Source organism: Amborella trichopoda, chromosome 2, assembly GCF_054954075.1.
Source record: "Amborella trichopoda isolate Santa Cruz 75 chromosome 2, AtrichopodaSantaCruz75HAP2 v2.0, whole genome shotgun sequence".
Classification (NCBI taxonomy): Eukaryota; Viridiplantae; Streptophyta; class Magnoliopsida; order Amborellales; family Amborellaceae; genus Amborella; species Amborella trichopoda.
Window position 1 is genome coordinate 68,908,622 of NC_142337.1, and position 21,937 is coordinate 68,930,558.

The window sequence follows — 21,937 nt, forward strand, 5'->3', positions numbered from 1 at the left end:
GACACAGACAGAGGGCCGTAGAAATCCAAGATGGAAGCCTCCACCAGAGGACTACATCAAGCTCAATTTCGACGGTAGCTCCTTTGGAAACCCTGGCCCCTCAGGAGTTGGGGCGGTTTTCAGGAATTATGAAGGGAGAGTCCTAATATCCTACTCTCAAAATATAGGTATAAAGGATTCACAGACAGCTGAAGCTTTAGCCTTGCTAATCGGAATCAAGAACTTTAACCCTTGATGGGGGAGGAAATTGCTAATAGAAGAAGACGCCAAAAACATCATTAGGTGGAGCTGGGGGATTAGCTATCCACCTTGGAACCTTCGCAATATTTTTTATGAAATCCAATTCTTATGCAGGGATTTCGAGGTCATTTGGAAGCACACTCGAAGGACGGAAAACGAAGAGGCAGACGCTCTCGCCAAGGAGGCAGCCAGGTAAACTAGTTAGCAGAAAAAACCAGCACAGGAAGTAGACAAGGATCTCAAAGCCAGCACCCATACTGATCTGTTTTGTTGAAATATATGTAATCGTTTGTAAAGGGCAACTCAGCTCAGCCCAAGCCTAGTATTCTGTGTTTCGTATGTAAGAGGCCTTTTATAGGTTTAAATGCTAATACCCTGGTCCTCCTCTCAGGGACTAGGACACCGATGAGGTCTAAGCCAGTTGGATCTCAATGCTCACTTCTAACTCCTTTTATCTCTTTAATTTAAGTCAATTTTCTCAAAACTTTTTTACCACTGGTTACCATTCTGAACTCCATTTTTGCATCTCTTCGTCGCTCCATCTTGTTGACCTAGCCAGGCTGCCTTAAAGATAGGATCTTCAATCCATCTCTCAACAAGTATTTTGTCAAGGAAAAGCAAATACAAACTAGCAACTGGTGTTGGAAAAATCAGTTCAGCTGCAGAACTCAGACCTTGAATGGTTAGAGATAGTCGAACGAGTCTGAATCAACTCACTCGAGTTTACACTTAGTGAACCAAGAAGCCCAAAAAAAACCCAAAATTTTGGAAAATATAAGGAAAATTCAAAAAATAGAAAAATATGAAAAGCATATACAACATACGCAGTTGAATTCATAAATACAAAACTTCATAAAATATATAAAATGAAGGATAATTTGTAAAACTACATAAAGGATTTGAACTATTTAACATCTCAGCCATATATTTTTTTAAACCTAGTTTCACTAGCTTATTATTCTCTTGATCAAATTTCAAATAACCCATTAAATGACACATCAAAACGGATCTTGAAGTTTAACAAATTAAACCAAAACTAAATGTTTTAATTGTATTTTGATTAATTTCCTTAAAATCAATTATATAAATTTAAATTTTAAAATTAAAATTTTACCAAGAATTTTGAGGTTGATCCTCCAATCTTTGTGCTTAGAGCAAATTGATGCCTCCAATCCTTGTGAAAGCTTCCTTAGACACCCGAAATAGTGAACCTCAAAACAAAATATGGGTTTTGAGTTTGGATCTAGTTGATCCAAGCTCTTGAAGATATTGGATGAACAGTAACTGAAATTAAAATCTCATAAATGTGCAATTTTTTCTTTTGTGGAAAACAAGCCTATGATTGGATTAGAACATAAAAATAGGCCTAGGGAGCAAATTTCATTGAAGATCAACCAACCCTTGAGAAGAAATCACAACCTTTCACTATAGGGATCAACTAGGGGGATCAACTAGGACAAAACATCAATCTCTCAAATCCAAAAAAATTATATTTTTTTTCTCAAATCTAATCTCTGAAGCTGTTAGATCATGCAAAAGCAAATTATGGCCCACATTCCGCTTTAATGCATGGCTCATGAGAAATGAAGTGTAAAGGGATTTCCACCCCCACTTGCATACTGGTTTTTGTATTATACAACCTCCACTCCCCCCCCCCTCGCCCCCCCCCTTGGCAAAAAAAAAAAAAAAAGCCCGAGAGAAGAGCTAGGCACCCTACAGAACCCGAGTGAGTCAGGCAAGTTAGAGTCAGCAAGCACTGCTAGCAACTGATCTATGGTATGAAGATTAGACATTCGAGATTCTTCCACAAGCCACTAATCACAAATCGCCTGAAGCCATGTCTAAGACATTTCTAGAAAACAAAAAACAAAAAAAAAAATAATTACAGATCCTAAAAAATAACCCTAGAAAATTTCAAAAATACATCATTAAAATTCAATAAGAAAAATTCAAAAATAATAAGATGCAACTTGTCTTGCATTATTTTCCTTTGGTTGGAGAGAACTCATCCTCGAGTTTTGAAATAAGTTAAGATGAATTTTGTGTTAGTCTTGCAACCTCCTCCAACCCGAATATGGAAAACACAACCCTAAGACTTATGAGTTATTAGACTAATGAAAAAACAACGGTTATGCACTAAATCCGAGTCCTTGGAAACCGTTGATATATATCTGAAAATACTTTTGAGAACACTCGGGGACGGGGTCAGTATATGTTGAAGAAATAACCGTGATATGTGCAATCAGTTCAGTCACATTAACTAGCTGAAATTGCATAAGTACAGCCGTTAAACCCACCGAAATTTCATTGGTTCAGTCCTAGAAAATACCAAGGGAGCATCTTCAAGATAATCATCTCCAACCCCTAGTTAACTAATCAAATCAGAACCTTGCTATTCCAAAACTCTTCATCTTCATCTTGAACATTGTCACCTTCCTTGTTTTCAGCCGGCTTTTGATCAAAAATTTGATCACTACCTTCTTCATCTACACTCATCAAAGACCGGTGGGGAGTCCAAATCAATGACTTGGTGATTTTGGAAGCAATTTGATGAGAAATTCTTCAGGTTTAACCAATCTGCCTCCTCTACTACTCGAGGCATAATCATGCTGTGCCAGATCACCAAAGCCTCCCCATAGTCACTAAATGTAACTTATGGATCTTCTACCCTAGGTTCCTCATCATAATTAGAGTATCCGTCAGAAGATAGCATGCTGTCCTCTTCAAGGAACTTCTTTCTAACGTTCACAAATTTTCTATTCAGGCACTAAGAGGAGATGCATCCGAGTCCCGAACACTTAAAGCACTTAATGACCTTACTGTTTGGACAATTTGCATGACTAGAACTGGTCACAACACCCACTATATCATGTTGTTTAGAGGGGCCAGCAGGTCGTAAGGGCTGTCCAGCCACCAAATTCCCACCTTTCCCATTAAATTCGCTCCCACAGACATTTCGATTACCTGCCTGCACCCCACGTTGATGATAGACACCTTTCCTGAGCTTCAACCATTACTGCTAGGTTGTAAGCCTCATCTAATGTCAGTAACGCAGAAAAACCACCACATCTTATATAGATGTTCTCAGACCACCCACATAACAAGCTAGAACAACATCACTTTGTGCCGTCAATGACGAAATTCATCCGCGTACTCATCCACACTTGTTTCTCCTCGACGAAGATTATTCATTTTATGCTGAAGATAATGTAGATAATTTTCAAGTAGGTATTTTTTCTTTAATTTCTTTTCCATCATCTCCCAGGTGTTAATTTTGGGCTTTCGTATTCTCTCTCGCCTTGCCCTCAATTGTTCCCACACCTTTATTCATTTCCTTCAACATCAGAAATGTCCACTTTAGATCTACAGATTTTGAGTGCCGTATGTGCCTCCGATCATATTCCTATTCACTCAACTCGTCCCAAGGAGCACAATTGTAAAAGGGTTGTACTCAATATCGTCTTGGATAGACAAAACTTCTTCTCACCCACGATTGATGGCTACAAGCCGCCATGTAAGTTCTTGAACTTGTTGTCTTAGTACTCTATCTTTTGATCCTACTAATCACGAGGTGGAGCCATATGAATACCCTTGCCTCGACTTCTTTTTGTTGTCATAAGTTCACTAAAATCATATGGGCAAGCAGTGTTCAAAAAAAGGACCGCCCAACGCTTAGGCGGTCCAGAAAGCCTAGGCGCGTCGCCCAGGCCTAGGTGGCCAAACTGGGCAGTGGTCCCTGGGCGGCCGCCCAGGGCTTGTGCCCCGCCCTTTTTTTTGTTTTGATTTTTGTAATTTGAGATGTCTTCTTCAGGAGTTAGTCAGAGTGGAGATCCGGATTGGAAATATGGATACAACCCAAATTCAAATGACAAAAAAGGCGTTGGATGCAATTTTTGTGAAAAAAATACAAAAGAAGGCATAAATCGGTTTAGAAACATCTCGCCGGTATTAAGGGAGATGTTGCCTCTTGTAAAAATGTTTCTGAAGCTATTAGAGAGGAGATTAAGCAATATATAAGTTATGTAAAACAAAAACAAGAACAAAATCCTTGTCATAGATCTATTTCTGCTACTTCTAGACGAAGTGATCCAGGTTGGAAGTATGGGTACAATCCAAAACTAAATGATAAAAATTGTATAAGATGTAATTTTTGTGAAAAAGATACCAATGGGGGTATTAGCCGATTCAAAAAACACCTTGCTAGTGTTAGAGGTAACGCTGCTTCTTGTACAACGGTTATTGAAGCAGTTCAGGAAGAGATTAGACATCTTTTGAATTTAGAAGAACCAGAAAAGTATGAAAATAAGCCTTGTTCTATGGAAGTATCTTCTCCAGGTTCTTCTAGAAGTGGTGAACCGGGTGAAAGTATGGCTATAACCCGAATCCAAGTGATAAAAATCGCATTAAATGTAATTATTGTGGAAATGATGCTAATGGAGGCATTTACCAGTTCAAAAAACACTTTGCTGGTATTAAGGGGGATGTTGCCCCGTGTAAAAATGTTCCTGAGGCTACCAAGGAGAAAATTATACAATATTTGAGTTCAAAGAATCACAAAGAAAATGATAGAGCAGCCAAGACTCCTAGGGCCTCATCTGCACAGGCTGCACATACTAGTGAGAGGAAGGTAGAAGAAGAGGAGGAGGAAGATGCAAATTCAGAAGAAACAGAAGAGGACGAGCGTTATATTGAAGAGGGAGATGACTTTGATGATAATGGCTTTGATGCATATGATGAGGCTTGCCCTATTGATATTCCTTCCGATAATGATGATGATGATGATGATGATGATGATGATGATAATGATGACTGAAGACTGAAGACTCTTGGTGCTGACTGTTGAGTGTTGATTGTTGTGCTGAGCGTTGACTGTTGTATCCTAAACTGTATATTTTTAAAATTTTTGTATATTTCTGTTGTGTTGAGTGTTGACTTTTGTATCCTACACTTGCATGGTTTTACAGTTTACTGTTTTAACAATATGGATTATAAAAATTTTCTTCTCGACTTCTATCTTTCTTTTTTTTCAACTTGGAATATGGTATGTTTTTTTCAACTGCGGAGCCGCCCAGGTTTGGGTGCCCACCTAGGCTCTGGGCGGCCTGGAACCCCAAGCTGCCTCGAACACGCCTAGCGCTTTTTGATACACTATAAGAAAGTAATCAACAAAACTTAGAAGAAACCAATATGTTCTAGGCTCGTTTGGCAAACTTAGCCTAAAATTAGCAACCCTTAACTTGGTTATAGATTCTCAGCTTTGTTGTTGAAGACAAAATAGGCTCTTATACCAATTTGATGCAGGAAAATAGGGTAAAGAAACCATCAAAACAAGCCAAATTTGATTTTTTATTATTTTCATGGCCTTACTGTTGGGCCTCAAAAGCTTCAATCAGTCTTGGGGGCTAAACCTTATAGTGGAGGGAGATGCGCGTAATATTATATCATGAGCAACCGGGAGATCCACACCTCCATGGTACTGCGCTTTGATTTTTTATGAGATTGAATACATCTACAGGGATATGATCGTTTGCTGGATGCATACCTTGAGGACGCCAAACGAGTTCGTAGATCTCTTGGTGAAGGATGGGGCTAGGGCCCAAGTAGAAGACCAAACTTGGTCCACCTCCTTTTTTGCTTTGGACCACTGAGCGTACATGTAGCAGAATATCTCGTAGTATACAGGCAAACCTTTAAGCCCATTTTTTGTAACCTCATTGTAAATCTATTGTATTCGGGCAGATCTATAAGTCAATTTTTGTATAGGGTCGGTTGACCTAGGTTTTTACCTAGAGACCCATCTAGTGGGTACTCTCGGATTAACCCAACACTGTATTCCAACTCTTTATAGCAATTCAAATGTTAACTTATATAAAAAATAAACTAAAATGAATATACGAGAGCCCGCAGGGGGGGAGGGAGGGAGAGAGAGCCTGCAGACCTTATCCCAAGAGATTAAATGATATTTTGTTTTTCTGCCTATCCAGACCAGAGAAAATTCCTCATTAGTTGATCTAGCCGTTTTTTCATTGAGGATGGCATTTGGAAGAGAGACATAAGGTAAACCGGGATATTGGCCAGGGTTGCTTTGATCAAAGTGGTTCGGTCAACCTGATAAAGGTATTTCCCTTTCCATCCAGTCAGACGCCTATCAACCTTGTCTATCACATGTGACCAAGGTCTTTTTTTTAGGTTTTCCCAATCCCAGATGTAGGCCAAGGTAAGTTGTAGGAGGATCCTCAATTTTGCATTCCCAATTGGGGATAAGCTCTCTTATTTCAGCATTGGCGATTGCTACCACCATCACTTTTTATTTTCCCATGTTAACCTTAAAACCTATGGCCACTTGGAAACATTTGAGGTAAAGCCTCAAATTTTCAATTTCTTGTGAAGCGTCTAGGAAAACTAATGTGTTGTCTGGGTACTGCAGGTGAGACACTGTCGGGCCTCGATGAGAGGTTTTGAAACCCGTGAGGAGACCTGCCTAGCATAGATGGGAGATAGATTGGCTGAGGATTTTTTATGTAATAGCAAAAAGATAGAGGGAGAGTGGGTCCCCTTGGCGTAACCCCTCGAGGAAGGGAAGAATCCTTTTGGGGTTTCATTTATGAGGATTGAGAAGTGAGGATGAGAATAGCAACCTCTTATCCACTTTCTCTAGCGATCTCGGAACCCCATTCTTGCCATAGACTCATCCAGTGTGGACCAATCAACATGGTCATACGCTTTCCCGCAGTCTATCTTAAAGATGAGACCAGGCTTTTTGGATAAATGCCTAAAGTGAATACACTCGTGTGCAACTAGAGCTCCATCTAGGATTTGTCTATCTTTGATGAAGGCCGACTATGATGATGAGATGATAGAGGGAAGGACCTGTTGAAGTCTTGAAGCCAGCACCTTGGCCAGAATTTTATAGGAGTTGGATATTCCAAGGAAAAGTTACTGAAGGTCCAACCTTACTCCACAAAATTACCTCCTCAGTAATTTTTGGGCAACCAACCACCGAATATTTTCAGGGATTGCTACTAACACTTTTTTTAGTCCTCATAAGAAAAAGAGATCCCACAACTAGCCCTCCCTCACAAGGAACAATCAAACTTAACTTTGATGGTTGTTCCATGGGAAACCCCAATCATGCTGGAGCAGGAGGAGTTTTCAAAGACCAAAACCGCACAATTTTGTTCACCTATTTTGAATACCTTGGCATTCAAGATTCTCAACACACCGAAGCTATGGCCATTCTTTTGGGCATCGAGAGGTTCAACCAATCTTGGGGGCTAAACTTAATAGTGGAGGGAAACGCAAAAAATATAATATCATGGACAAGAGGGACTTCCTCTCCTCCATCGTATCTTGCTTTCATCTTTAACGAGATCGTTGATATCTGCAGGGATATAAACGTCTCATGGATGCATACCACGACGACGTCAAACGAGCAAGTCAATCTCCTGGCAAAGGATGAGGCCAGGGCTCTGGTTGAAGCCTCTACCTTAGATCTGGACCACAGAGGGACCACTATGTAACACTATGCGGCCGGTTTTGCTTTCTTAAGATTACAGACTGTTGGTGCAAAGGGGCAATTCTATAAGCCCATTTTTTGTAATCTCATTGTATATTCTATATAACTTTGAACAGATACAAACGATCATTTTGTATAGGATCAGTTGACCTATTTTCTTACGGAGAGTCCCAGCATGGAGGGACTCTCGGTTCAAACAATCCATGTAAAACATATATAGCAATACAGTTAATTCATCAAAAAAATAAAAATTTATAGGAGGAGTTGAGCAGACTGATCGGGCGAAAGTCCTTAAGCTCCTCAGTCCCTTCAACCTTGGGGACCAAGGCAATAAAGGTAGCGTTGATGGCTTTGTGGAGTATTCCACGATGGAAAAATTCCTCGAAGAAAGTCATGAAGTCTGGGCGAAAGGTTTCCCAGAAGATTTTGAAAGGTGTTATGGGGAACCCATCCGGACTGAGGGCTTGTCTTTGGCTAAGCCATTTAAGGCTTTCAGGATTTCCTCTTCCAAGAAAGGTCGTTCAAGCCAAAGAGCCTGGCCTTATGAAAGAGTAAGAAAAATCAAGGTCGGCCATTTTAGGCCTGGGACCCAGAGGGGCAGCATAAAGGGCCTGGAAATAGTTTAAAATTGCATATTCGATTTCTTCGAACTTTACCAGATAACAATTATTTGACTTGATAGTCGAAATTGTATTGTCTCTCCTGCGACAGTTTGCTATCCAGTGGAAGAAACGTGTTTTGGTCCCCTGGTTTTAGCCAATTTACTCTTGCTATCAGGAACCAATATAATTCTTCTTTTTTGAGGGTGGAGAAGTATTCAAGCTTAGTTTGGGTCCTCAGGCTTGATTCTATGTCTGTCAGAGGTCTGGAGTCCTCAATACAATCAAGGTCTTGTATGGAGTTGAGAAGAGAAGATTTAATTTATGAGTAATTCCAAGGTCTGGATTTACTCCAAGTCTTTATAGAGGCTTTGAGAAGTTGAATTTTTGTTTCGAGCCTATTGCTTGCCCTTCACAAAACCTAGCCGGAGAAAGAGTTCCACCAGATAGGAATCAAGGTGGGTAGAGACTTTTCTTCAAGCCATGCCAGTTCAAATCTAAAAGGTTTCGGTCCTCTTCTGATAGCTTAAGTGTCTAGAAGAATAGGACAGTGGTCAAAGGTGGGTTTAGGCAAGGCCAGCCTAGAAAGAGTTCCTCCCAGTTCAAAGATAGGAGGAACATACCAAGTTAGAGAGAGAAGGTTGGAGGGAGTGATTGGACCAAGTATAGTGGTTTCCTTGTAACAGGATATCTAGGAGCTCATTTTGGAAAATGAATTCCGCGAAGTCCGTCATTCCCTGGAAGATGGTAGAATTGGAGTTTCTCTCATGAAACCATCGCATGATGTTGAAGTCACCACCCAAACACCATACAGGGTGGGGTAGGGCAGCAACATAATCCAATTCTGTTCAAAGACGAGGATGAAGAGAAGCTGAGTAGGGGCCATAAATGGACAACTTTCCACAAGAAACCATTAGAAGTGCGTTAAAAAAGAACGGTAACAGAGGATTCCCCTATGTGGGAGGAGAGAAGGAGGTGCTCTGAAGGGTTCCAGATCACCCAAATTCCCCCGTCTGCAGGTAGAGCAACCCACTGGCAAGGCCTTCTACTCCAGACCTGACGAATAAGATGGAGAGAAGGCTCGGGTAATTTAGTTTCAGAGAGGGCAAGAATAGCACGAAGGTGTTGCGATATCAAGTCCTTGACTGCCTCCCTTTTGGACGAGTGTCCCAAACCTCTTATGTTCCAAGTAAGGATCTTCAAGGTTCGGGAGTAGGAGTTGCAGTAGAGGCTAATCTGGCTTACCTCCTCAAAGAGGGAGAGGAGGTAGTGGAAGGGAGACCTTCTAAAGGGAAACCTTTATATGAGATCAAGGAGAACAGATTGAGAAGCTCCCTTTGTCCTTTAACAGGTTTGGGACAAGTGTCCCAAACCTCTTATGTTCCAAGTAAGGATATTCATTTTAATTTTCTACTCTCCCTCTTCTTTCTTCCTCCCATCTCTTCCTCTTCCCTTTCCCACCTACTGGTTGCAGACCAATTTTTTGGTCCTTGGGTGAGCACTTGATCTGTAAGCTGCTAACCTGAGTCTGCTAAGGTGGGCTGACACATGCATAATTTTTGGATACATGAGCTTTCGAGTACTAGACATGTGGGTGTCTGAATCTTTTTTTTTATTTTTTTAATATTTTGCTCATTTTGTACAAGGCATCCCCGTGTGGGTTGGCTCAAACTCATGCCTCATGAGACTTTTCGTATATATAAGTATATAGTGAATTTCTTCATAAAATAGTTCTCCTTTCCAACATTTGTATTTACAGCCTTTGAAGCGGGTTTAACTAAGGTATCAAGGATATTAATGCCTACTTTAACCTTGTCGCAAACAAACAGAGGTGGCCAAAGGAGACAAAATCTTGGCAACTCTCTTTCCAAGATGATATAATAACTATCTCTTCAGCCTTTTAGTCATTAACATATAACAGACAACGCAAATCAAATCCCAAATAATCATGGTAAACTATGCTAACTTTAACCAAGTAGAAAAGATTGGGAATGCATACATCTGAACATTGGTCTTCCCATGAGATCTCCAAAACTCCAGCATCTGACACCTGCTCAGGGGTAACTGGGGCTTCAGCTCCATCACTACTGTCCTGTGAATTATGGTACTGCAGAAACCTCAGAGCATAACCCTGAAGCGGAGATCCTGAAGTCTGTCCAAGATATTCCAAATCAGTAACAATGTTAAAACATTTATGAGTCACCAGGAATAAAATATGAAATCCATATATGAGGACAAGCCTCTTGCGTAAAGACAGTATGACATTTACACAAGCAAATGCATGTAGAACAAGTGCTGATTCAATGGAGGGTGACTAATCACAAAGCCTTCCATTACACATTAACTTTGGCAAACCTATAATCTTCAGAAATTATGATTGAAACATTATAGAAGTCAGCTTACGTTATTCCGACAAGCAGAATGAGTAAACGTGAAGAGATTAATACTAGAATACCGTCAAAGAGAAATAATGCAAACAATACACCAGAGAGTAGATTCTGACTAAAAAAACAACAGAAAATACTTATATAAATTAAGCATCCTTTACAAATCAGACCTAAAACCCGCACATCACTAACTTAACATCAAGCATACTCTTATTATTCCTCACAATTTAGGAACCAAAACTTCAGGAAATGACAACTTATCTATCAATGATAACATCCAGGACAAATGTACAAAAGTAAAACATAAAGGAAAATTGTTCTGGTTTAGACAACAAATCTCACTTTCTTTTCTTTCTTTAGTAGCAAACCCTATTTTTAATTATAACTAACCAGAATTCTTACTAAATTGAAGGACAATAGTTACATGGATTTCTTTGTTTTATTTTAATTTTGTGAAGCAAGCCCGTTAGGAGAAAAATAGCTCAAGTGCCCCAATTATTTGTGTGTATATAGAAGAAAACTTTACCCAAACTGATACACAAAAATAATTATAAATAACCAGGATTCTTAATAAATTGAAGGACAATAGTTGCATGGATTTTTTTATTTTTGTAAAGAAAGCCCATACATGAGAAAAATTACTTAAGTGCCCCAATTATTTATGTGCATATAGAAGAAAACTTTACCCACACCGATACAAAAAAAAAACACGGGAGCACTATAATTACCTCATGATGCAAATAAAAATATCCATTATAGAAATCGATACACAATATTATATAAATTTGTATACAGCGTTTTGTATTACAAGAGAAAGCACATGTACAAAAGCACAATCTATTATACAACATAGTGATTGGATAATTATCAAGACATGATTACTAAGTAACAGCTGGCACTACAAAAGTAATATGGCTAAGCATTAAACAGAACACAATGCACATCTTACATTGCAAGTTATTTGGAGGGATCCTCCACGGTGCACATATTCTATTATTTTCCCTCACAAGTTTCATGCAAATCAACTTTTGGATGCCTCTTTAACCCACAGGGGCCCTCAGGCATTATTCATAATAAAATCATAACTATGGCATGCTATATCAATTAATTGAGCAATTTCTATTGTACACAGAGTGAAGGTCATTTCTAGACATTCAAAACCTTCAACTGCTTGGAAGCTGATGGTTCATCACTATAATCAATCTCCTTTTCTAAATATATGGAAAAGACAAGTCATTCCCAAAAATATACTAAAACAAGAAGTTATACATTTGGTACAAGATAGTCGTAATCACCAATGGCCGTCAAATACCAAAGCTGGCAGTGTTCAAGAAATTATATTTTGGACAGTGGGCCAGTCAATGCTACACCCCCCACCTTCTGGTTTCACATCTAATGCCTAAGACTGATTATGAAATGGTCATATTGTTGACTTTCTCTTACAATAATGGAAGCACAAATTCAACGTTATGAAACATAAATCAACTGGTAGAAGTGTAGAACAGCAAAAGCATTACTTATTAACTCTTACTTATAGAGAACCTTATAATTAAAGTAGCATTCCAATATCAAAATATTTTATTCTACACTGTGAATGAATATATGTGGGAATCCCAGAAGAGAAGAAACATCTTCTCATCTTCCTGAGTTTATGTTCCCATCTTCTTGATAATGATCATGAATAAGCCAAGCAACAGTCATTTCACAAGCAGTACAAGTGCTATTATTTGTTGCTAATCAACTGAAAAGATCTTAGTTCTAACTTAAAAAGACAATAGTGATCTAAGAAAAGAAAGAAAGAATCTCATTTAAGCATCAGAATGGAGAAGGGACAGTCATTTCAGATAATTGCTTAAACAGTGGAATATGCAAAACCCCCAAGGCCTCCTTCAAAACCCCAAGATTACCAAAACTATTCCCCAAAGAGGTAGCCACCATCATGACAATCAGCACCCACCCACCTACACACACAGAGACAACACATTGTGCTCATGTGCACATGCACATGCAGCCTGTGCACACTCAGAGAAACACACACGCACACACGTGCATGCCGGCACATACACCAACTGAACACAGCAAATCAAACATCTCAACATGTACCATGAGAAATATCTCTAGAGAAAAAAAACTGAAAGTCTATTGCAGCCATTTAATGTCATTAAGCAATGCAATTTTCAATAAAGTGCATCCCAAGGATGCTCTTTATGAAGTGGACAATATTTCGAGTCTTGGCTGCACAAGAAGTGCCCCATAGGAGTATGATGGAGTAAGAGAAAGTACATATAGTTCTAATATAGTTCTAATAGAAGGTTTAGTGCATGAAGCCGTTTTCTCTAGTTATCAGTAATCACTTGTGTTATGTCACAATGCTGTTGAAGAAGTGTTCAAGGATATATGCAGGAATGAATGGTGTTTATGCCATTGAGAAAAATATGGTAGGACCAAGGATCCTTTACATTTGGAAAGAGGTTGATGCGAGCATGGGTTCAGAGGTGGTGATAGAAGGGAAGTCTTCGTGAGAGATGGTTGCCACATGTTCTAAGGACAATGCTGTATTACAAAAGGAAGTGTTCCAGAAGCCTGGCTATTGTTCTAGGTGAGTTTCTTGAACGTGGAACCCGAAAGAGTTCATGCCAAGGGCTAGTAGGTGGCTCTAGCAGCAGGAGGTGGCTTAGACATCAAGAAGTACACCAAAGTCGAAGAAGGTAAAGAATTGGATAATTTACCAGACTCAATTTGAGCTAAATTATCTGGACATGCCAATGCATGACTCAGCAAGTACACTAACCAGAACCATCAGTCAATTTGCTCTGGCCAATTTAAAGACATTTTCAGAAATGAGAAACACAAGCATTACAAAGAGCGAGACACTGCACATAGTGAACTCAACGAGCTAAATAGAGGGCATTGTCAAGCAATATACTGACGTGTACAAAAGAAACAACCTGCACATGTTTCAAATCTTGAATTGCGTCTTTTTTTGAAAGAAAATCGTTTTCATTCTCCAAACAAGAGAATGCTTCACTGCTCACTTCATGCAATCCAATGCGAGAGCCGCAACCCCTGCTATGAATCACCTCAGCCACATGCCAGAAGTGCATGACAGCATTGGCTAAGGTCTGTGCAACTTTCTTCTTCCTCTCATCTAACTTGCCCCTGGAAGCCACCCATTGACATACTTGGGCTGCAGCAGCGATCTTCCAAATGCGCTCCTGCTCACAGATGAAAAGAGAAAATGAATAGCTAGAAACCGAATACAAGCTGTGGCGCCACTATACAAAACGATCAGACACCATACTGACTGAAGCAACATCTCAAAACGTTATTGACCAACTACATAATGAAGATGGATGTTGAATACATGTGATAAAATCAGATTTAAAACATTAACCATACCTGCATGAAATCATGTGCTAGCCAAGCCATCTCCTCGAGAACAAAGTCCCAGTGGGACTTTCTTTGTTTCAATGTCAACCCTTCAGATGTCTTCAGAGGAATCTATGGAAAACGGTAACTGTCACTTCCTTCATGCGAGAAAACCAAAGCTCTCTTAACAATTTAAAACAAGAAAATTCAAGAGCCACCTTCACAATTCTTACCTCTCTAGAGAACTCATCTTGAAGCACTTTATCAGTCATTTTTAAGTCTCTGTCTTTCCCATGATTGTCAGGTTCAGCGGCAACTGTAGGACATTCCATCTGGGAAACGGTAATCTCAGACGGCATAGAGCTAGTGGGTATCGAAGAGCTGGATACCCTGGCTTGAGAACAAAAGGTTGGCTTTTCTGGGCAACATTCATGACCTGAATAATTGTCCAACTTCTCTACCAGAACCTGTGATTCTGTCTTCCAAGCATTTGCAACATGTTTCTGTTCAATTTGAGAATCAGATCTACTCTCACATATTTCAAGCTCAATTTTTATTTGGACATCAGAGCCACCAGAATTCGTTAGAACAGGATTATTACATTCCGAGGTAACATTTGCATCAGTCTCGCTGGATTTCACGCATTCTTTGATATCATTGATGGTGGCTGTTGCTGTAGGGATCTTTTCGGATTTTGAAGGTTGCCAATTGGCTGATCCATTAAAACTATGACTCCTACCCAGTGGTATGCTTTGCTTTCTTAAAACACCACCATTGGAACTGAGACTCTTAAGGGTACAAGAGGATTCCGAATCCAAACCATTACCAAACTCTGCAGTAATGGTGGCAAGAGCACAATCATGGCTGCTTCTCTTCTGATTTTCCATTCCATTCCCATCTTCAATCATGTAATCAAGTGGGCCTTCATGAACTATTTCCATGTTCTTAGATTCACCTACTTGGAGTGCTTCTTGAAGACAAACCGAAGGTCGCACTACTCTTTCGCCCAATGGGGCAACAGCCTCAGAATTAGGGTCTTCCCCAACTATCTTCTCAAAAGAATGATGAACTTCATTATCCTGAGGTTTCTCAGAGGCAGCAGTGTTTTGCTTCACTTCAACACTTCTGTGTTTTAACAGGTTCAAACTACTCTCAGCTGGCGCCTGCACATCATCCACCTCCATATCCATTTGATCAGAAGGCAGCTGCATCTTTCCATTCGCATCATTAGAACTTGTAAGTTTGAGATCATACACATTGTGGTTCTTGTCCATTTGAACCTCATATAAAGATAAATTTCCATCCTGGTGGGAAGATAGCAGCATCGAAGACCTATTGCCCCCTTGAATTGTGTCAACAGAATTATGTGTTTTCCCACTGTTACGACTAGACCTGGGCCTGTTCCTTCGAGCATAGGCTTGATTTTTAAACCCAAGGCGGACACCAACTGAGTCCTCAGATTCCTTTGCATTGTTATTATTCTGGCTCCCTTCAACATTATCTTTCTTAGAGGAAGATGACTTCTCTCTGGCCAGAATATCATTATCACCAACAAAGAGCAATAGATTATCAGCAGTATTTGGTTCTCCTCCGAGAAGAGCTCCCAGCCTTCCGCTGCTTTCAGCAGAATCTCCATTTGGTGATGCAGTCAGCACAAAGCTACCTCTCGCTTCGCTAGATAGATTAACACATGTAAAGCCAAACAAGACTATATATAATACTACAAACCAAGACTCCGAAAGCAATGCACAACAAAATATATATACCTTGCCAAACAATGTTCTGGCGGCTGATCAGTGAGCGAGGTAGACTGAAGACTAACAGAAGCAGCTAACCCAAGTTTATAATCTAAGGGATTGCCACCCTGCCATGCCAAAATAGAAACTCTTATTTATGAAATGGATTGGGACCGCATCAAATGTATCAAAAGGAGAATGTTGAAGCGAAACAACAACAAATAGGTGCACTTGCCTTCTCAAGAAACTCAAGTTCCCTTCTCCTTTCCTCTCTCACATCAAATTCCAGCCTGCACGTAGCTCATTTAGAATGCTGCTTTGATACGAAAAAACAAAAAAACAAAGCACTCAAAGATGGATGGATATAGCGAGAAAAATGGTAATGGTGGTTACCTGAGCTCTGCTTGAGCCTTTTCAATGGCTGCACGACGTGGAGAGGTTCGGTTCTCCAGAGCAACAACTCCACTACCCACACCTCCTCCCCCTCCCCCTCCACCTCCCATTGCTTCCAACTCTACACATTTACCCCACACACCCCCTCTGTCCTAACATCACCATTCCATTCCATCAATCGAAGCTCTTCTTTCTGCTGTATGGATGGAAACATGGATATGTCAAGATTTCAAGAACACCTACCAACGCGCCATGGGAAGCGCAATTCCTTCAAATGCACATGTAAAACTACAGAGAGTATGATAGAGGCCTTCCAATCGCACTAAGGTTCTGCATCCAAACACTTTTATCTTGTTTGAAAAATACCAAAATTTCTATAAAATAAAAGGACCAAAGAGAAAAAAGATGGTAAGCGAATAATATAGGTCAAGAGATGCCAACAAATCAGCAATCATCATCTAAAAGTCTGCCACCACAATGAGCTGTCAAAAGTTCGATTTCTTCAGTTTTCTTTTCTTTTTTGAGAGATAATGAGTTACATCAAGTAGCAGGAGGACACAAGTCATAAGGCAGAAAGGATGAAAATTGAAGGTCATCAATAATTCTCTCAAAATTGAACAGTGCGAATGCACACTCAAAATTTGCACAGGTGTGTAAGCAACGCAAAGAACCCGGCAGTTTCTCCATATAGTTAACATAAACTTGTTTCTTCAGGAAAAAAGAATATGAATTAGGATCTCCATAATGAACATTCATGTAACTGTTAAATAACAAAGACAAACAGATGCAGAAGTTCTACACCATCGATGCATTGCAATCTCTGTCTCATGCATTTGTACTTATTGCATTCAAATAGAATTGCATGAACCAAAACTTTGCGAAATTGTAAATAGCTTACAAATTGTATAGAATGCATAAGACAATTAAGTAATAAATCATATGAGGAGGCAAATTTAATTAATTGAAAGTGTGCATTCGTCTCATGAAGGCTCAGGAATCTCTCATTTTCCTTCTCTTATGAGATTAATGAACTATTCCAGGGTGTGCAATCTCTCAGAGAGAAAGAAGGGGCATGAAGCAGCAGAGTGCAGAAAAAGACAGTATTCCTTTTAGATTCTAAAATTTAGTGTTTAGGGTACATGGCCTTTTATGTATTTAACTTATGGTATTCTTTTTCTTTTCCTTTTTTTTTTTTTTTTTGTAGAGATAGAGAAGAAAAGCTTGTACAGTCGACACCAGGGTTAGTTCTAATGATCTAATGATGCAAATATTTCTTTGAGGTTATCTGAGAAAATTCCCAAACCTTTTTTAACACGAAAAGCATTTTTCAGGGGAATGTTTATATATGTCCACCTCATAAGCACCTCAACATAATTAGTCCAGCCTGATGCGAAGAAAAAATAATTTCAAACGAAAAATAATAATTCAAAGTTTAAAGATGTAATGCCTCTTCTAACGAGAGTTATCCTTATCAAACTATTTTCAAGATTTTAAAGTGTATATAAATATTACTAAAACGAAATTATTAAAAACGCCCATAGGCAAAAATGAATAGTGTTTCACACCGCAAGGGACGGGGTCACCTTCCAATGTGGTTCCGTGTGAATTTTTTATCGTCACAGACATGTGTCCGTGACGATACTGCTACAGACATGCTAGGTCCATGGCAATTGTTTTATCGACGCCGTCCAATTTTTTTGAACGGTAATGAGCCTATAAGCAAAATCATTATAGCATTTTGCCTATAGGCATTGCGCAGTCTCTTCCATACTAAAAATATATTTTTTTAGCATTTTAAGTTTGGGCTATGTTATGTTACACCACTTGTGGTACAGACCCTTAAAGTCCTCAACATTTTTTGGGCTCTTAGATACCGGTGATTTATAACAAAAAAAATTTCAAGCAAAGGCAATTTTTGTCATTAAGAGGGGTAGAATGGACATTTCTATAAGAAAATAGTGGCATTCTATTAGTGGTTAAAAACCACTAAATGTTTAATGTACGTGATGCCAACATCATATCGGTGATGCCATTATCCAGTATAGTCAATAATTGCTTTTGTTTCTACTAAGAAGTTATACTTTACCATTGACTAATTACTTAAAATACCCCTAGAGAAAAGTTACTGCATTATAGGATTATGGTATCAAGTATCTCAAAATATTGAGTACATTAAATATATACTCCATGTGTAGGAGCATCCTAACAAAACCCTTTTTAAGTTTTACGCATCATCATCCAAGTCTTGTCCTAATTGTTTGGGGTCAGCTACATGAATCTTGTTCCTTCATTCGTAACTTCAGTTTAGGATTCATGATAAGATGTGGCGAAGTTTTATGATAGTTGCCTACCGAACACAACCAACATCCTTTACCCGGGTTTGGGATGGATTATAAAAAAATCTAAGGTTCTCACAATTATTAGACCATTTAAGTTTCATGATCAGGGAAAAATATTGATTTTCAAGTTGTTTCAAGTGCTAAACCTACATCTACAAGATAAAATTAGAGGTGCCATTTTATTTCTACAATATAAGTAGGGCACCTATCGTAAACCCTAAACTTATTTTTGACGAATTAGGGCTTTAAGTTCCAAGCACCCATGTACTTTTATTGAATGACAAAATCATCCCCGTGAGTTTCCATACAACCTTGGGTGCACTTACCTTCCCAAATTCATCTTGGAGGAGTTTGAATTCCAAACTTTGTGGGTTATTATCTCAAGTGATGGAAATTAGAAAGAGATAATAAATATTGAGCACCAAAAATAGTGTTTATTAGACCAGTCATTTCAATTGTTAGACTTGTCGTAGATGAGTTAATTTTAGAATCTAATTCTTTTTTTTTTTTTATAACTAATTTTAGAATCTAATTCATCTAAGAAACATCACCTTATCATCGATTAATACTTTGGTAAATGGTTAAAACTGACTTAAGTAGTGAGATCTCTGGGCTTATGAAATTCCAAGTTAAACTACACACAATTTTCTAATATAGGATTGTATACTGTGAGACTATTTATTTATGGTACAAGTAGGTCACAACCACTTTTGGCCATTAGATGTAAAATCTAATAGATAAAAGTGTCTGGTGTCTCATCCTCCCTTTCTTGTGATAGGACTCCTCTTCTCTCTGGTTCCTCTCCTTTCTTGCCTTGTATCATCTCCTGTCCCCATGACTCCGCCACCCAACTCCAGGTTAAGCTTTCCTCTTGCTTGGTGGCCACATTCTTTCCCTGACGCGATGATGAGAGAGGCATTGAGAGGTGGGCTAAACGTATCTGCGACGAGCCTTCAATCACTTGCTGCCGCTTCAAGACGGCTCCCTTCTGCTCTCTTTCCCTTCCCCTGAGTTGGCCTCGAATGCCTTTTTGACTCCTTCTAGCGACACATTCCAGGGGGCTTCTTGTTCGCTATGTGCGTGGTCCCCCTCCCAAGGATCTTACAGAAAGCAGAAGGTCTGGCTAATGCTAGAAAATATTCCACTTCATGCCTAGTCACCGGTGACCGGTGACCTTCAAAAAAGTGGCTGCAGTTTGCAGGGAACTGATCGCTATTCACCAGAAGTCGATTGAGACTCTTACCCTGGGATCCATCCGACGGCTCCTTGCAGTTCTGGACACTAACCTCATTCCTTCGAGTGTCTGGCTCGAAGTCCAGTCTCTCTTTTTTCTGGTATCCATCTCTTGGATGGGAGCTTCGCCCCCCTCCTTCACCTTCTCAGCCTAAGGATCCTCTTGCTTGGACTACAGTGCATCACAGGCGCCATCGCAACAAGAGACGCCACCAACAGGCCTCCGCCCTCCCGAGCCGCCAGGTACGAAGACGATCAAAGGCTCCCGAACCTTCTGGTTTGCTTTCTTGGTGGCAAATTCGACAACCTAGTGACACGGCCGGTCACTCGACGTGGTCCACTTGAGACTCTGACCCTTGCCAGGAAGGGCCTCACAATCGATCGGTCGTGCTATCTTCTGTCAATGCCCCCTACTATCCTTCTCCTTCAACTCATCGGCCTGGCAAGGAGCCCATTGCCCCGCCGTTTGAGAGTACTTTGTAGTCGGGCCCTCTCCAGGAGCCCGGCCCGTTCTTCTGTACCGCCTTATCCTCTATTGCCACGTCTGTGCCTGTTCGTGCCCCACCTATGCATGCATTTATTTCACCTGCCTCTCTGCGGTGTGACGCGTCGCATCCAGCTGCCAGCCACATCCCTTTGTCTGTCGTGTCGCCGTCGTCTTCCCTCTCTGCTTTTTTGTCACCTACCCCTTCCCTTCCGTGCGATACGGCTCTTTGCGTTGAGCCCCTCCACTTGGACACTATTTCGTCCTCGGGTGTGTTCCTGGGTGACGCGTGTTATCCACCAGTCCACCATCCCTCACCTCTATCTCTCCACCTAACCCCTTCCCCCTCTTCTACCATCGTCCCTTCCTCTTTGTCCCCTTCTGCTGCTTTATCTCCCTCTCGACCCGGTACTCTGTCCTTCCCTTCTTCCCCATCCCGGCCTTGTCCTCCTCTTCTCTCACCTTCCATCCACCCCACCTCCTTTTCACCCACTCCTGCTTGCCTTACCTGCTCCTTTTATCAGCCTGATCCTCTACGGCCTATGTCGCTTCCAGATTCCCCATCCTCTCGTTTGAATCATCCCCTCCACTTACCTTCTTCTCTGTCTCCCGTCACCATTATGGACAGACCCTATCCCTCTGTGTTACCTGTTTCGTCTAATCCGAACCCCTCAGGAACCCTTTTTGCCACCACCCTTGGCCTTGGCCCCTTATCTCATCAGAGTCCACAGGGTCCACTCCTCCCACCACTTTTTGGGAACCATGTGTTTGTCCCACCACTATGTATCCACATCTCAATTTTATGCCTTCTTGGCTCCTCCCCTTCCTCCTCCTCTCCTTCCCTCATCCCCTCCTCTGCCTTATCCCTACCCCCTCACATTTTTCCATACTCCTTGTCTGACTCGGGGGAACAATAATCTTTTCCTTTGCCTATGGCCTCCCACTCCCTTTATCCCGTCTCCCTTCCTTCTTTGCCCTCCTTGTCCTTTGCCCCTCCTGATCCTTCCCCCACCCCTTTCTGCTCGTCCCCTTCATCCTCTTCTCCCCTCCTTTCCCTTCCCCAAGACCTTTACCCCCAGATATTGGACCTGTTCGAAGACCAAGGTACGCCCATCTCTCCCCCCTTGCCTAGTGTTGCCGACAAGGGGGTCTATGACACGGAAGAGCCGGCGACATCTTCCTCTCCATCCTCCTAGAAGACCAAAAATGATGACGAAGATGGGGAAGGACACAACCCTGATCTTGATAGAATGAAGGAGATATTTCGTCTCATGGGCTTCCACTACGACTGGCCTGAAGGACCAGCTCATCATTTTATGCTCGCAGATGCCCAGAGTCGACAGAAGGTGCGATTCAAAGGCCAAAGGGAGCTTCTAAACCTTTTCTCGTCTATCTCTTTCGAGGACCCTTCAACTTCCATTGGTGCCCCCAACCTGTCACCCCCACTTTCTTTGAGGTGATCTGCTCGATTAGCCTCACTCTCTTCTCCTTCCCCCAAACCATGAAGATAATCACATGGAATGTCAGAGGTCTAGGCCATCCATTCAAAAGGAATGTTGCTAAGGACTTGTCCTCGAAACACTGCCCAATCATTCTCGCTCTTACTGAAACCAAATCACCCGAGCCCCTTCCTATTCCTTA

General features: G+C 40.7%; 1 protein-coding gene across 14 annotated transcripts in view; it reads right to left on the bottom strand.

Annotated features, from left to right (window-relative positions):
* The window catches only part of LOC18430024 (chromatin modification-related protein EAF1 B), an 86,265-nt gene that overhangs the window by 50,258 nt on the left and 14,070 nt on the right, over nt 1–21,937 (bottom strand). For 7 of the 14 annotated variants that reach the window (XM_088859803.1, XM_088859797.1, XM_088859806.1 and 4 more), the window contains 7 exons: nt 16,241–16,570; nt 16,083–16,137; nt 15,878–15,975; nt 14,345–15,785; nt 14,142–14,243; nt 13,691–13,957; nt 10,355–10,507 (listed from right to left, as the gene is read on the bottom strand). In XM_088859803.1, coding sequence (XP_088715929.1) covers nt 10,355–10,507; nt 13,691–13,957; nt 14,142–14,243; nt 14,345–15,785; nt 15,878–15,975; nt 16,083–16,137; nt 16,241–16,350 — 2,226 coding nt within the window. In that variant the 5' untranslated portion in view covers nt 16,351–16,570. The remainder of the gene's footprint in view (nt 1–10,354; nt 10,508–13,690; nt 13,958–14,141; nt 14,244–14,344; nt 15,786–15,877; nt 15,976–16,082; nt 16,138–16,240; nt 16,571–21,937) is intronic. The other 7 variants (XM_088859808.1, XM_020664837.2, XM_088859807.1 and 4 more) reach the window with 2 other exon arrangements.